General features: G+C 33.7%; 1 protein-coding gene and 1 long non-coding RNA gene across 2 annotated transcripts in view; one reads left to right on the top strand and one right to left on the bottom strand.

Annotated features, from left to right (window-relative positions):
- LOC147075599 (apoptosome protein Dark-like) overlaps nt 1–12,150 on the top strand; it is a 41,826-nt gene extending 29,676 nt beyond the window's left edge. Inside the window, exons 16-19 of the mRNA XM_085941913.1 lie at nt 90–242; nt 738–1,012; nt 1,151–1,285; nt 2,629–12,150. Of these exons, the coding sequence (XP_085798039.1) occupies nt 90–242; nt 738–1,012; nt 1,151–1,285; nt 2,629–2,845 (780 nt within the window). The 3' untranslated portion in view covers nt 2,846–12,150. The remainder of the gene's footprint in view (nt 1–89; nt 243–737; nt 1,013–1,150; nt 1,286–2,628) is intronic.
- A 1,585-nt stretch (nt 12,151–13,735) lies between these two features.
- LOC147075598 (uncharacterized) lies at nt 13,736–16,014 on the bottom strand. The gene is made up of 3 exons (XR_015069945.1): nt 15,726–16,014; nt 15,307–15,399; nt 13,736–15,194 (listed from the first exon to the last, which is right to left on the bottom strand). It is a non-coding gene; the product is annotated as an uncharacterized LOC147075598 (long non-coding RNA).
- Nucleotides 16,015–16,044: the final 30 nt, after the last annotated feature.

Raw genomic sequence — 16,044 nt, 5'->3', positions numbered from 1 at the left:
GTGAGTCTCTTTTTAGTCTCTGGTGTATATGTAAGTTTGAAATGAATTTGAAGCAAAGAGTGATCAATTGGTGCTATTGTATTTCACAGGTATACAGGTTGAACGTGCGAGATAGAAAAGTGTTACTGAAAGAGGCGTACAATGATGAGGTGGCCCCCTCGTCTTGTCCCGCCATCACCAGCTGCTGCATCTCTGCTGACTGCGAGATATTGGCTATGGGGATGGAGGATGGCCGCATCGCAGTGAGTGGTCCACCTGCCATTTTATAATGTATAGAACGGCGAGTTACGGGGGACCTCTCGAGGCCTGTAGAGAACCGTGACAGCTTTTGTAAATTCTTTTAACTATTCATAGCTATGAATACGTTGCTCTCGTCCTGATGCGAATTATATAATTTATATGTAATAAAAATGTTAATCAAAATATTTATTATTGAAGATTTCACTTGTTTGACTGTTGATATTTTTCTCATGTGTTTGCCATCCGGCATGGAATATAATTAAAACATTGTATATGCCGTCTATTCGACGCTTGCATTCTGACGGTGCTGCTTTACGGTAGCGAATCATGGCACCTTACGAAGGCTCAGAGAAACCGTATACTGAGCTTCGAAAACAGGTGTTTTTCCGAATTTCGAGATTGAGATTTTCTCGGGAAATACCCAACTCTAGATACATACTAGACTTTTTATAGAATAAAATGTGAGCGTTGGGAAATAAATCAATGTCTCTTTTCAGTTGTACGATATTCCAAAGAAGCGTGAAATTTTTACCTTGCCCTCTCTTGACAAGAGTCCAGTGTTAGAGGTGATTTTGTCCCCTGTTCCGCTGGATACCCCTCAGACAGAGAAGGCAAACGGTGCAACGAATGGACGAATCGAGAATGGCATGCGAGATGATGCGGAACCTCTGACTCCGCTGGTTCTTGTTTCACTCTCCTCTCATGTGGCGTGGTGGGATGCCTCCGCCGTTATCCGAACCGCTGCCGAAACCAGAGCCCAAAACAAGAGCGGGTATGTCTCATTTATTATACACATAAATAACACTTTCATCACCGGCAAAGATGTTCTATTTTCAAGTTGCTATTCTGCACCTACGACTGTTAGATTTTATGAAATTTTCAGAAAACAATCGTTTTATTTACCTTTCAGAAATATTTCTCTGCTTACTTCACACTCCTTCAATTCGCTGGCGAAACCGGTGTCAGTCCCCATCGCCCCTTCCCAAGATGTGACGGATGGAAATACTTCCTCTGACGAATGGGAACAGATCTGGAAAGGAAAGAAGTATGTACATAATATTTTTTGACATTAAATTAACTCATCAACATACCATGTTGCCCAATATAAATAGTACTAAAATAATATTTTATTTTCCATGTATAAAACCTACAGCACATTGTGTTTTGTTAAAATTTTTTGGTAAGATTGGTAGTTTGCTAAAGATAAAAGCGGTTGACTCCCGTACGTAATTATGACTTCGGAGGGTTTGCAAAGATCTATATTTGATTGTCTAAGCCTCGGCCGCTTCTGGTATCTCACAACTCCAGTGCATTCTCAAACAGTTGTTGGTGGGGACCATGGTTCAGTCCATGCTTAGTATTTATATACTGCTTGTTTTTGTGTAAAGTTGATTAGGTACAGTAAAAACAAAATAATGATTCGGTTGGTCAATGGTGTGCATGCGGATGGGGTACAGAAAGTCTCAAAACGTTACTAGATTTTTTAATGTTTTTCGCGTATTAATTAAAACACATTGATTCAGAATTAATAACCATTTATTGATCTTTTTCGTCGTGTCGGGTCTTAATAGCTACAATGTGTCCCTCCAGAAGTTGGCGAAGGCAACACCATTTTCCTCCGCTTGTACGATCTCGTTGAAATTGCAGCTTACTAGGCAAGCCTTGCATGAAAAGAGGTGCTCCATGCTTTGCATTTCACCGCACTCGCAGGTTTGGTCATCAGATAACCCCCACTTCACCATGTTGTCTCGGGTGTGCCCTACCATAGTTCTGTCTGTTTAGGGCTTTCCATGTACGGTACCCGAGACTGGCTCCGAGTGGGAGATGCTCTGCTGGCCCCATCTTTTACCCAATCTTCGAGACTACAGAGAACCCTAGGTTCGCTTCTCATGCGGATAGTCTATATTCTTCGGGTATGACCGTCAGAGGTATGGTTGTCGCCATAAAGCTTCTTCTGAGTATGGACCTACATAATAAGTTGAGCAAGTGGCTGACATCCTGACAAAATAAAATCTGTTAATACAAACCTCCACTCTGTGGAGGCCCATATGTTCTTATTAGGATCGGACATGGTCGAAGAAGAATTTGATTGCAGAAAGTGACGTTGCCTTATTAATTAAGATTTTCGCGGCTGTCATTCTATTTTCACACATGGCTTTTGATGTTATTTCGATTTAAGGTAACTCAACATTCTATGCATCTCGTCTTAAACATTATCTTGACATGATATATTTCTTTGTGCAGTAAAGTCTGAAACGTATATTATATAACATGATTGCCATTCTGCATATTCCTAGTGAACTCTTAAATAACTTTTTGTATGTGTTTTATAGCTTTACATGTACATAATATTCATGCCACTGTAAATAAAATGTGTCATTTTCACAGGAGTTCTGGTCCGAAAGATTATCTGCTGGCGTGCATCAAATTGATAGGCAAAAAGGCATTGGCTATTCGGACGGATGACGACTTTGCTTCGTTTGTCACCGTCGACGACAGCGGAAACTTTTACATCATGAATGTCTTGGATAACGACCGCCCCTCCGTCGCCCCTGCGCCTTCTGAAGCTTCACCTTCGAGACACGTCATTCAGCATTCATATTGACACACCGATTTGGGGATATAATCCATATTATATCAAAACCTTCACTATAAACATACTATATAAGCGTGAAGTTCGATAGTTTTGACAGAACATATGACGTAGTTGCCGAGTAAAAGAAAACGATGCAATAGGCTTCATGTAAGAGCAGTCAAAAATAATAACTGTAACAATAATTAAATTTAACCTATGTGATTCGTGCGTAGGTAGACGAAATCGTAATCTGTATAATTTCAAGGTTCAGTTATTCTACTGTAACAATCTTTAGTATATTTAGAGTATGCATACTACTTTAGCTTATGTACCTATCTAATGTTACATTCAATTTTATTATGTAATACCTATTTTTGATTGCGAAATTCTTAATATTGAAAGTAGCTTTAAAATTAGCTGAAACATATGACTGCTTGATATTTGCTCAAAATGGTGCTCATTAGTGGTCTGCTCAATTTTTATAAATCACAAGTGGATGAGAATATCCACTACATTTCCTAAATGTAAAATAACCAATAATTAGCTTCAAACCAAAGGTTTTTCATAGCATTGTTGAATATTTCAATTGATCTTTAAAAACAATTACAGTACCTACATAATATGTAAAAATAAAATTAAACAAATCACCACGTTGACTCCAAAACGGATTGTTAACCTGAGGAAAGTTTTTTTAGAAATTCCATTGTGCCATCGGATCAAACTGACATGCAATTTTGACAGCCGCGGGATCGAACCCACAGCTTTGCAGAACGCTGTTCTAACCAGACCACCGGTCAATGTGTAATAAATAAATATTTTTGTGTGCTATTATTTTATTAAACAAATGAAAGTGCATTTAAAGTGAAATTATTGACTGATTGATGTATTGTAGGACAAATATATTTAGCACATTTTTTGTGTAGCGTTTACGAATTAACATCGAATATTGTGTTCACTGAGTCACGCTTATCTCTGACCTACGTATTTTAGTGAGTAAGTAATCTTTAATTACTATCAAATCATATCTTTTGTGTAGAATGAAATTATTATCCTAAAATCCTATCAAAAACCACGCGAGGCCTTAGGTAAGGTGATTAAAAAACGTGTTATGTAAAGACAACATGAGACTTATTGTACCTAACTAAATAAATAACTACATAGGTTGATTTTTATAGTCAGTCCATTTTATTAGAGGAATATACTTTTATAATATTCGATTAAACTTTCTAAATTGCGAGTTTGACTCCATTATTAAGTATAAAAAATGTCTTATTGATACGAGTGATACTTTTCATTTTGTAGAGATAAATAAATGTATCTCGGAAGACCGATTGAAAGAATCAGATGACAGTTGATAGAAAGAACGTCACGTCATCACAATTCGTGTGGATAAAATTACGTTAAAAAAGTTTGACATTTAGACCAAGCAATTGATGGATTGTGCAATCGCTTAAATACTTTTTTCAACGGTCAGCGATCTAGTATTTGCGTACATATTAAATAATTGTTGGGATGATTTTAGAATTTTACGCTCGTGTCGAAAGTATTGGATGGCATTATGCCGAAAGGAATTAAATTCACATTCAAAATGAATACAATCAATTTTAAGTTTATATGACCTTTTAAAAATTGTAAGATTTGGCATGACGATGTAAGTTTATTTTGCGGAAATGGACAGTTTTTTCTTTCCATGAAAAAACTGTCCACACTACCATTAAACATTCGTCCTCTACTTTCATGTTTAAATGTATAAATTGGGTAATATTAATGAATATGGTGACGCTGCGTTCTTCAACCTCATTATCTCAGTTTGAGATGAATGTGGACTGATTCCTTTCTGCATAACAGCAGCTAATTATACCTGCTAACTAAACTTTGCAGTGTCATGATTGAGAAGTTTTATCTCCCTTTTCTGTACATATTATATTTCATAATAATATAAAAGTCTTTTAGCCAAGTTGGCATAGTTGTAGTGATGGATGTGTATACTGTAGATTTTGTACAATGCATATTATTCTAAATAGGTTTTCATAAAAAGATAAATAAACAATGTAAAAAAAAAGTTTTATTTCGTATTGAATATTATATATTTTATCTTTTTACCCTGTGGGTCTATTCTATACACAAGGCGGCTATCGACAACTAAATGAAAAATATTATCTCTTTATCATATTTATGTATTGAGGCGGCTAATTATTGTTATAATAAGTTAGCCATCAAAACTCGCTCTAAAAGTTAACACAGCCAAGAGAGGGGCTGTTAAAACATCGCAGTTATTGACAGTCAAATTATTCTAACAATTAACTGCCTCAATACATAAATATGAAAATACAAACGTCAATAGCCGCCTTGTGTATAGAATAGACCCGACCCGCTGATGATTGAAATAATTCTTAAATTTACGAATATTGTATTATTTAATAATTAATTATTCATTCATGCATGATTTTTATTTGAATTTGTGTTAATTCATTTTTATTATAAGTAAGTATATTGTTTTATATCAAATGTAATAATTACACTGTTTTTATTCCTTACCCAATACAATAATTATTGTCAATCTGTCAAAATATTATTTTTTATTTGCTAAAGATTTATATGTATATAAATATAAATAGGAATTCTAAAAGACTGTTTCCAGTTGTTTAGAACACTTTCTGTTGTGCTTTTATATTATACTTGTGTATGTGTATATCTGGTATCATGCTTAACACTTCTTTACAAATTATTGTATTTAAATATCTCATCTCTATAAATATTAATCATTGAAAATGAAATAAGTAATGGAGTATTTTCATATTATGCAAATCATATTATGTTCAAAAATTTTAATCACAGCATGTATCTGAAAGTTCTTTGATCATTCCATTAAATTGAACAGTTTTTAATTAAAAATATTTATATAATTCGTGTTTCAAACAATGAATTATTCATACAGGTAATATATGTTATAAATTTATTATCTTTTGTCTCGGAGACAGAAACGTACATTATTCTTCGGTTGATTCAAAACGATGTACCTTCTATCTCATAAATTCATAAATGTAATACGAATTGTTTTACGTCTCAAAATGCCAACAGATTATTTGCCGTCGAAATGTATTATGCTGTATTGATTATTTGTGTCATCATCAGCCTGAATCTTTCCACTGCTGGATGAAGGCCTCCAAGCTGATTCCACTTCTCTCGGTACTTCCACAGAACTAAACCATCTCTCGAGTACCACTGGATGACTATATTATTGTCCAGCGATTGTCCCTTCTGCGAGCTATGTGTCCAGCCCATTTCCATTTGAGGTTTTTTACAAACTCTATTACATCATAAACCCTTGTCTGTTTCTTTATCCAATCATTCCGCTTTTTGTCCTTTGGTGTTATGCCCAGCATGCACCTCTCTATACCACGCTGTGCTACGTTTCTGGATCTCTCTTTTACTTAGGGTACATGTTTCACACGCATATGTGATCAAACACTTTGCGCTTTAGGCACAGTGGGAGGTTATTTTTGAAGACATTATTCAGGCGGTTAAAAGCACTCCAGCCCAGCTTTACTCTGAACAATTTAATCAAATGTATATTCATCTATACTTGACACTTGGTGTCCCAGATAGATGTAGTTTTTCACTTGTTCGAGCTGAGTGCCATTGATAAGGATCTCTTTTTGGCCCGCAAATCAGTTGAACATAACTTTTGTCTTTGTTACATTTATTTTCAAGCCTACTTTGTTGCTTACTTCAGCGAGTTCCTGCATTCTGCTTTGGAGGTCTTGTGAGAAAATTACTATGTCATCGGCAAAGCGCAGATGATTCAGGAATTCTCCATTTATGGGGATCCCTTTGTCATTCCAGTCGAGTTCCCTGTATAAGTGTTCAAGGGTAGCTGTAAAGAGTTTAGGTGAGATTGTATCACCTTGTCGGATTCATTTGCTGATAGCTGCAATGATCAGTATCAGGTTGGCCTCTGGAGAATGAGGACTGGGTTTTAGAAGATTTCATTTTATTTCATTTGAAGGTTTTGGACATAACACACCACGCTATCCAGACGGGTTGGTGTGTGGTTTTTCTGTCTGGGTGTTCATTCCCGTAGCCAAAAGGTCTCTCATTTTAAAGCGCCAGAGTTTCGCCTTGTACCCTTCTCTATTAACCACATATCTTCGCCGTAGATGTCAAGGGAGCCAGTTCACAAAATCATATTGCTGAGAAACAGGCACTCAAAGATTTTGTGTGACAATGAAAAGTAACATTTCTTTGTTGAACTTTTTTGTTTTTAAAGATATAACGGTGAAATTTTCAACATAGAATATACTTTGTGGTGTTATCTTTTTATTATTTTGTACAAATAACTAAAAAAAATAGTATCTTAGAAGTTATGTGTGTTATATCTCTTGACCACTGAATATTGAAATGTACAAAAAATGTAGTCAAAAGAGTTTTGCGGCTTAAATCCATTGACCACTGCATCTTTGATGATTTTAAAATGCTTTTGTGTACTTTACTCATTTTTGCCAAATTTGTGGCTTGGCTCCCTTGACATCTACGGCGACGATATATGCATTGTGCTGCAAACTATCTGCATTGCCCGGGGGACGCCGCGCGCAGGCTAGGCCATAATCATTGTTCGTCACCCACTTATTAGTATTTATGTAAATATTTATTTGTATTTTAAACCATATTGAGAACAGTTATATATTTTTTTAAATACAATTATTGTAAATTTTTGCTAAATATAATATAACTCGTGTACCATGTTCATTTTCTACTTATCTCATTGGTATATTGTGTGTAATGGAACTTAATTATATATTTATGACAAATCTTCATTTTAAGTACATACATAATAGGCACATGAAAAGTCTCTTTTTTCATAATATGTACATGTATCATGTACATAACACTCATGTTGATTGTTATAGCTTCTTGAAAGTTATAATGACAACAGAAATGTACATTAATGTCAGCATTGTCATGTCATCTCATCTACACATGAGTCGATAACTAATGACTACCTAATATATTATTTATTATTTAAGATTATGTGATAAGAAAATTCAGATTTGAATTAAAATGAGTTATACCCCGTGTACACGTGCATGGATTCACTACTGACAGTATGTATTATCACGGCCGTAACAAGAAAATGTACATGTCAACATGTATTATCCTGCAAATGCAAGATTGCATGCATGAATCAAAAAAGTTCGGAAGCTTCTGAATTTTCATGCGACAATTGATAATTTTTCGATCTGCGCCTGCACAGTAGAATGATAGTGGCAAACATGCTGGCAAAAAACCTAACTACAAACAAGTTTTGAGGTTAACCGATTTTCACTACCTGTCGAATAGTACCATAAAACGACAACATCGCGTCTCGCTCACTCTTGAAGAATGAGATTGGAGAGACAGTAAGGACTTTTACGTGTAAACAGTTATTATCACGATAGTTTAAAATACGCTCTATTGTTGCCAGTAAATCCATGCACGTGTACAGGCGTTATTATGTTATAACTTATACCAGGGATGGCGAATCTTTTCGACAGGTGTATCAAATTACAGTAGAACCTCGATATAACGGACTAATGCGGGTGAGGGGGTGTCCGCCCCCCCCCCTCCCAAGAGCGTGACGTCATACAGACAGCCCCTTATTAGATTATCATGCGCAGAACGTTGTTTACAAGTGGTGACATTTGGATTTAAACGTTTATAACGTTAACAGGATGTTTTTGACAATTTTTACATTTGACCGGATATTTTGTCCACTATATCAAGGTTCTACTGTATATGTAAAAATCTTAAAAATATAGACACGTGTCAGTTAATAAAATAAAATAACCAAAATAATTCATTTTAAAGTTACCAAAAAATGACAGATGAAGTAAGTTTGAAAGACGCAAAACGTTTTAGTTAATTTAAGCATTAAAACTACTAAACCTTTTATATACATGCACAATTTGAAATTGGTCCGTGTGTCACACAAAAGACAACGGTCTGTGTATTACTTAACGAGGTTCGTTATCCCTGACTTATGCCATCGGTGGAGAGATTTTCGAGTTTGATGATATTTCGTTTGATACATTTGAAACAATAAATGGTATTTAGCATGACAGACATACCACACCGAGTTACCCAAGTATATTTTTATTCTATTTCATCTGTCTTTCCATTTTTTACAATATTGCTAAATATATCTAATCTAATCTATAAAATATAGAGCTCTCTCACTGTATTTTTTGTAAATAACATAAATATTAAAATAACGTTATTAATTGAGAATGTAAGTATTCTCGAATGCGTGATAATAAATGTCACAAAGAATATGTTCCAGAGGAAAAACTGCACAACTTGTAAAAATGCAAATATGTATTTTTTATATTAAATTTATGACAATGTCAGTCGTCATTTTATAAAGTTACTTAATTACTAAGAGTATTAAAACATAAAACAAACGAGCCTTATGCATTTTTGTTAAAAGAGTGATTTGGAAAGTATCCAACTATGGTTACCTACTCAATGTACTGAAGCTAGAAACTTATATCTTAGTCAACATAAACATCTTAACCTGATCTCAAAACAGCCAATGAAATTGTTTCTCGACTGCAAATGGCTGTTTTCCAACCTACAATGTTGTGTCAAGTCTGTGCAGTAGCGCATTGAGTTACATCGTCTGTATGTCTTTCAAAATTCATAAATCCCGTTTTTTATTTTTTTAAATTTTATTTATAATGAATACTCCAAGTACAGGCATGTCCAGCTTCAAGTAAGCTATGATCAATACTGGTAGTAATCTACCATTGTCATTCTTTAACTTGAACAAACATATTTCACTAAGGCAACTTCTTCAACTAAATTTCTATGGACCCAAATCCATCCCGCAATTGACGCGTTGGACATGCCTGTTCTTGCACCCATAGTGTGTGTAATCATTAGAAAAATGAATCCTCAAAACTTCCTAAATTGTGTTCATATAGTAAGACAAAATATACTAGGCATAGACTAATATACTATATACTAATACTAGGAATCAATGTCATTTTATATAGCGTTTCTCATAATTTAAATTTCGAATTTGTATTATATAATTACAAGATAAAAAGAACTTTTTATATACCACGTTTTTAAATTTTCTGTTGAATCATAAACTTGAAAATTCTATGTATTAATAATTTAGGACAAATAAGGCATTTGTCAACAAATCATTTTTTTGCTATTTTGCAACAAACAAAATATAGAATACTGAAATGTCATTTTGATTTCCATAGTAACGCACGTATATATTAATAATTTAGTTGCTAGGACCACCCCCTTAGCAACCAATAATAGTGGATTCGATTACGGATTTCTTCCGAAATAGCTTTTCATACAAAACAGAATTAACTGAAAATGAATTCAATTCTATTTAAAGATGGCTAAAAGTATTAAAAGAATGCATTGGCATCGTGTTCTGATATATTCTAAAAGTTTCAAATGTCTAGCTAGTCGGGAAGTTAGTTAAAAATCGATTGCAAGATTTGTACTGGATAAACAACCACCGGACAAACAAGAATACGAGCTAAGAAAAATGTGATAATAAACTAAAATTAGATAGTTTTTTCTATGCTCTAAAAAAAGCTGTTTTGGATTTGTGAGGTTTCTAAGGTTATAATGACATATTGTGTTTTATGAAAGTCAACTAAATCACATAGGTATAGCTACACAAAGTGGAGGAGATGCAGTCGTGTTGAGTTTATACGTAGTTGCCAAGTTTTTACAGTCACTATGACACAACATCTCTCCGATACGTAGAAGAAGTGAGGTATAGATCAATATTATGTCATTCGCAAGATAATTAAATGTCATTAATTGGTACAACATGGATACTTTTTGACTCACTCTCTGATCTCTGTTTTAAATACTCTTAAGTCAAACATACATAGCGACACCTACGTAAAAGGTCGAAACTGCCTTTTTGGCTATTTTGACTTAATTGCCTTTCATTAAATAATTTTAAAGATAAAAGAATATCGGAAAAAAACAAAAATTCTATTACTACTGTACGAAAACATCTTGGCTATGCTTCCAGGCGCTGTTTACTAAATGGGAGGAGCTTATAATGGAATTGCAGTTAAAATGGGCAGAGCATGTTAGTTCACAGTTTTAACACGTAGCCAAGAATTTTTTTTTGTACAGTACCTACAAAATTACGTTTCCGGTAATCGCAACATTAAAATCGTTCTACGGTTACCTTTAAGTTTTAGTGTTAAGTTACCATTTTGAAGTTTTGACCTTATACGTAGGAGGCGTCAATAGATAGTTGATGTTATAATTATACAATAATTGAGCTGCTGAGTATTGATCGAGTACAAATGAAAAATAAGTCAATTTATTCAACTCGGTCACCGATGGACTTGTATTCTTTCAATCTTCAGCATCTCAGTTGTGCAATAGGTATTAGACGTATAGTAGTCTATCCTAATATATATTATCACTGCCATCAATCAATGTCCACCATGCTCCACCTGACTGCATAATATTTTTGTCTTTATTCTATTTCTAAAAATGCAATTATTTAAAAATTTATATAAGATATCGAACAAAATACGATCAAGAAAAATATTTTTTTTTATTCATTTATTGACAACTTAATTTTTATTTCATCTTCAAATATCCTTTTCATTATAAGATATTTTTTACAGTATGCAACCCCATTAAATAAATTTGGCTAACATACATGATACGTGTAGAGATTGCGATACCGGTAACTTAGTATTTGTCAATACTAAAATACCAGTATTTTCGCTATTAAAAAAAGCAGAACCCAGATGTATATAAATTACCATTTAAAAAAATAACCATGACCATTAAATTATTGTCTTTAATTATTGCAAAGTGATTTACTCAAATGCTTTCAGTCATGGATTTTTGAATTTGTCGAGCTTACTTTTAGATTCATCTAAAATCGTGATTAAACACTTTTACGTTTTTATTATTATTAGTGATCCTCAGTGGTGAATATTTCATGATAAAATGACAAGAGAAAAAGTCTGCAGCCGGACACGAAGATAATATTGAGATTAGTAGACTACTCCTGATAAACCATTTGCCTTTTCGATGTCATATTTAGTTCATCAATAAATTTAATAAGGTATTTGTAAAAGTCAGCATTTCCACTATATTATTTTTTAAATATTTTCTGTACAATATTAATGTTTTAAAGAGATTTTTTAGCCATCTATATTGATTTATGGATATTTTTTTTCTGTATGTAATAATGAATACCGGTATCCTTTAAGAAATATCGGTACATATTGATATTTTCATTCGGTATTGCAATCCCTAAATATGACATGTATGCATTATGAAATTTCCTTCTAAATGAATAAGCAATATTATTTTTGTATAAAGTATAATGTTGAATATTTTATAAGTGGAATTTTTTGTAAATGAATTTTATAAATAAATCTATTATTTTAATAATGTTGTTATTTAATTGTTAATGTTATGTTAGCAGCAAAGTCGATGTTAGATAAGGGCTGCAGCACAACAAAGGTAATGTGTCATAACTGATAAATTTGGGTTTTTATATTATAATATATCGTCGTGGTAAATGCAATAGGTTGTATGTCAAAAATACCAAACTTTTCAGGAGAGACAAAAAACTATCCCATCTTAACCCCATTTCACCGATTTTTTTCACAAATTTATTTTCTTGGTTAAATTTGTTCCCTGTTAAGATGGTTATCAACATTTTTACGTAAGATGAATATTTAGAAAGTTAGGTTGACATACGACTATTTGCTCATCAATGTTGGCCACTTTTGTTGACATAAGTCCAATTTTTATGTATACATACCTATATTTAATTCACTAAAATTTGGTATTTATAATGAAACGAATATAATATTATACAGATTATATTATATTAATATACATATTGTTATACACTTGTACATAAATGCTTAAAAAGTAAGCTTAGACTAATGAAAAAGTAGATTTATTATAAATTGGAGATCTGTTTAATTAGGTACTTTTAAAAACAATTACAATTTTTAAAAGAAAAGATTAAAGTTAAAATACAATACATAAAATATTTTTTAAAAAAGCATTAAAACAGAGCAGGTAAATACCTACTTAAAAGTAAAAATAGCAGTTTTAAAAGAATACTTAATTTTTTTTATAAAAAAGTATTTTTTTTATTTAAACGGTAGTCTGGTGTAAAAATCTCTGTAGTCCTCTGGAATTAATAGTTTTAGTACCTGCAAGTGTTGGTATTTACTCTCCTCAATAGGGCAAGGCCCATTGTATAATTTTAATCGTTCACTGCTTGCGATTGAAACTCGCGCTCGTGTTGGAAGTGGTTTCCATGTATGGCCGAAGTCCAATTTAAAGTTTATTAAACCTTCTGGAGTATACTGGTATGCAACGACATCGTTTACACATGGGTCGCCAGTTTTCTTTCCAGGCCGAATACTGCTGTAGTAGTCTGTGCTGAATTGTTGAAAATCGTCATGGCTGAGATAAAGTGTTTTGTATGGTTTCTTTACTCTTGCACTTTCAATGATAGCCATGTAGTCGGCAGGGACGAAAATTTGTTTTCGATTTCTCAGCTTCGTTTCGATTGTTGAATGGACGCTGTCAACCTCCATGTGTGTATGCCCTACTTCCAGATATTTGTGTTCTATGATAAGATTATTCTTCATACTGATGTCGAGTAGTGCGTTTGATAATTTTACATTCCTATTTTGATACGCACAACCATCGCTCCATATTATAACTTTTTGCGGTACCAGATGGCCGATTTCCTTCAAGATAAATTTAGTAGCTATAGTGCAAAAGACGTCACTTTCAAGCCCCCCAGCTCCCTCATGCCATACATAACACGAGACGTCCTTCGTGGCTTGGTTATAATAGACTTGGTTGTGTACTTTTAATTTTGTTTTATAATAATTTGCTGAAGCATTTAAACGAGGCGAAAGAAGAACAGCTTGCAAATCGACTGTGTAACATCTGATGTTTTCATTTTTCAGAGCTAAGGATTTATCAGACTCTTTTTCCGCATTAGCATCGTTCTTTTTTTTAATGTGTTTCTGAAAACTTTCTTCGTCGAGTGTCCCGTTTTTGTGCAAAGTGCACTCATTGCACTGATCTTTTTTTGGCGTGTAAATGTCTAGATTCAATTTTTTATAAGTATTTTGAAATGTACCCCATGATACTTTTCTTTTATTTTCAGAAGCACATTTTTCTAGATATAAGCGATGCATGTCTCGAAAACTGTAAAAAATTGGCTCCAGGTATAACTTACTTGAAGAGGATCGACAATAGTGCGATTCAACTTTTGGCAGAGAGTTAAACCAGGTCTCTAACTCTTCTGAAATAGTTAGTGTTGCATCTTTCTGGTTATTTAAATTCGTTTCAGATGACTGCGGCTCTTCAACCTTCGAGGTCCATAATTTTAAGCATTTTTCCCCTATACTTAAAGTGTTTAAAAAAAATTTTTTGCAAACTTGTTTTTTAATTATATTTTCAGTTATTTCTTCAGTTTCTTCATTTTTTGCTGTAAAATAAAAGCGAAAGCTTTGTTTTCTTCTTGAGTTTTCACTGGCGATTCTTCTGTATTTTGGGGTGGTTTGCAAAACGTTTTCGGTGACAAATGTTTTTTTGGAATCCCAACTTGTTTTTTTCCAAAAATTTGTGAATATCACGGTGCGTTGTTTATCACTAATTGTATCGCACTTAAAGGCTGTTTTTGGCCCACCCTTTTGAGGACGCACATTATGCCCACCACAACGTGGACCTATGGTCTTAGATTTTTTTTTAGACGTTTGTCTATACTTGCCGGACTCTTCACTCTTCTCAAAACCCACATAAGACTTGCCTAGCAATCGCAGTTGAGAGTTTTTTTGCCTCTTCCACAGTTTACAATTAATGCTTTGCCCTTTTCGTTTTCTTTGATTGACTTGCTCATTAGGTTCATCACCATGGGTGTCAGACTGCATAGCAAACTCCTCTAAATCTTCTGATGAGCTTGATTGATTAGCTTCAGGTTGATACAGATCTTCAGAGTCACTACTGCTGTCAGATAGTGAATGTTCAGGGCCACTTAGATGTTCAGCCATCGTCATATCATAATTTATATTTTGTCTCAGGGCTGATTGTGTTGATACAGTGTTCTCTGCTATCTCTATGTCCGAAGGTTGCTTCAACAATGATTCTGCTTGTTCTAAAATTGGAGTTTCAACAGTCAAAGTATTATTAACTTCAGCAAAATCGAGTTCTATTTCTGAGCCAATATTTTGAAAAATTTCTTCTAATGGATGCTTTAAGAGTTCAATTTCCGCCGCATTCCCAGGTTCAACTTGTAACGCCACATCGTCAGTGGTTCCTACGACTCCACAGGTTACTTGAGGTCCTGAAGAAAATAATGATTTTTAAATTTGATAATCGTTCATGCTCCTCAGCAAAATGTCATCTCCACTCCACACCGTATTGTTTTATGACGAGATAAACTTATTTATTCTTACCGTTATTCTTAGATGAAGTAATTTTGCTGACTGCTAAAGATACCAAGTACCGCCCACGACTTCCATTAATCATTTTGATAGCTTTTTGGTAATCTGGAACAGATGCAATTGATCGTATGTCAAAACCGATGCTCGGAATTCCCTGATGCAAAAGGTTCTATGTCAAAGATTCGTGTACCAAATTTCTATTTAATTAATAATAATTGCATTATTATATAACTAATTTTTACTCTAAATAAACAGTGTCTTATTAAAACTGTCGATCTTGAACAAATAATTACTTTGGCAATAATAAATAAATGAGACAAAAAGTAAGGTTAGTATCTCTAGAAAGAATCTTGAAAAATTTACTAAAATTAACAACAGTAATGTAATTATAAAGTAGATTTAAATAAAACAGTGGTTAGAAAATTACTTACATCGAATTATTTGATGAATTCTTGAATATAACGTCAAGAACGAGGAATAGAAACAAACAAAAACATTACTGTCATGATGAGGTTTGACATACAACTGTTTGGCTTGACCAATATCAATGACGTGTCGATTCGTCTTTTTGCAAGTGTTGAAATAGTCGACTTCTTATTGGTTCAACGACATAAGAGCTATTCGAGGTCGTGTAGATGACTGAGCTGATCACTATGGCGCAATAAAACAGTTTTGAGATTTTTTTGACATACGACCTATTGCATTTACCACGACGATATAGGCATCAGGATACAGAGGAAAAAAGAAATA

Source organism: Rhyacophila brunnea, unplaced genomic scaffold (genome assembly GCF_057557595.1).
Source record: "Rhyacophila brunnea isolate RB1 unplaced genomic scaffold, BYU_Rbru_1.0 scaffold_14, whole genome shotgun sequence".
In the NCBI taxonomy this organism is placed as follows: Eukaryota; Metazoa; Arthropoda; class Insecta; order Trichoptera; family Rhyacophilidae; genus Rhyacophila; species Rhyacophila brunnea.
This window is presented reverse-complemented; position numbering and strand designations above follow the sequence as displayed.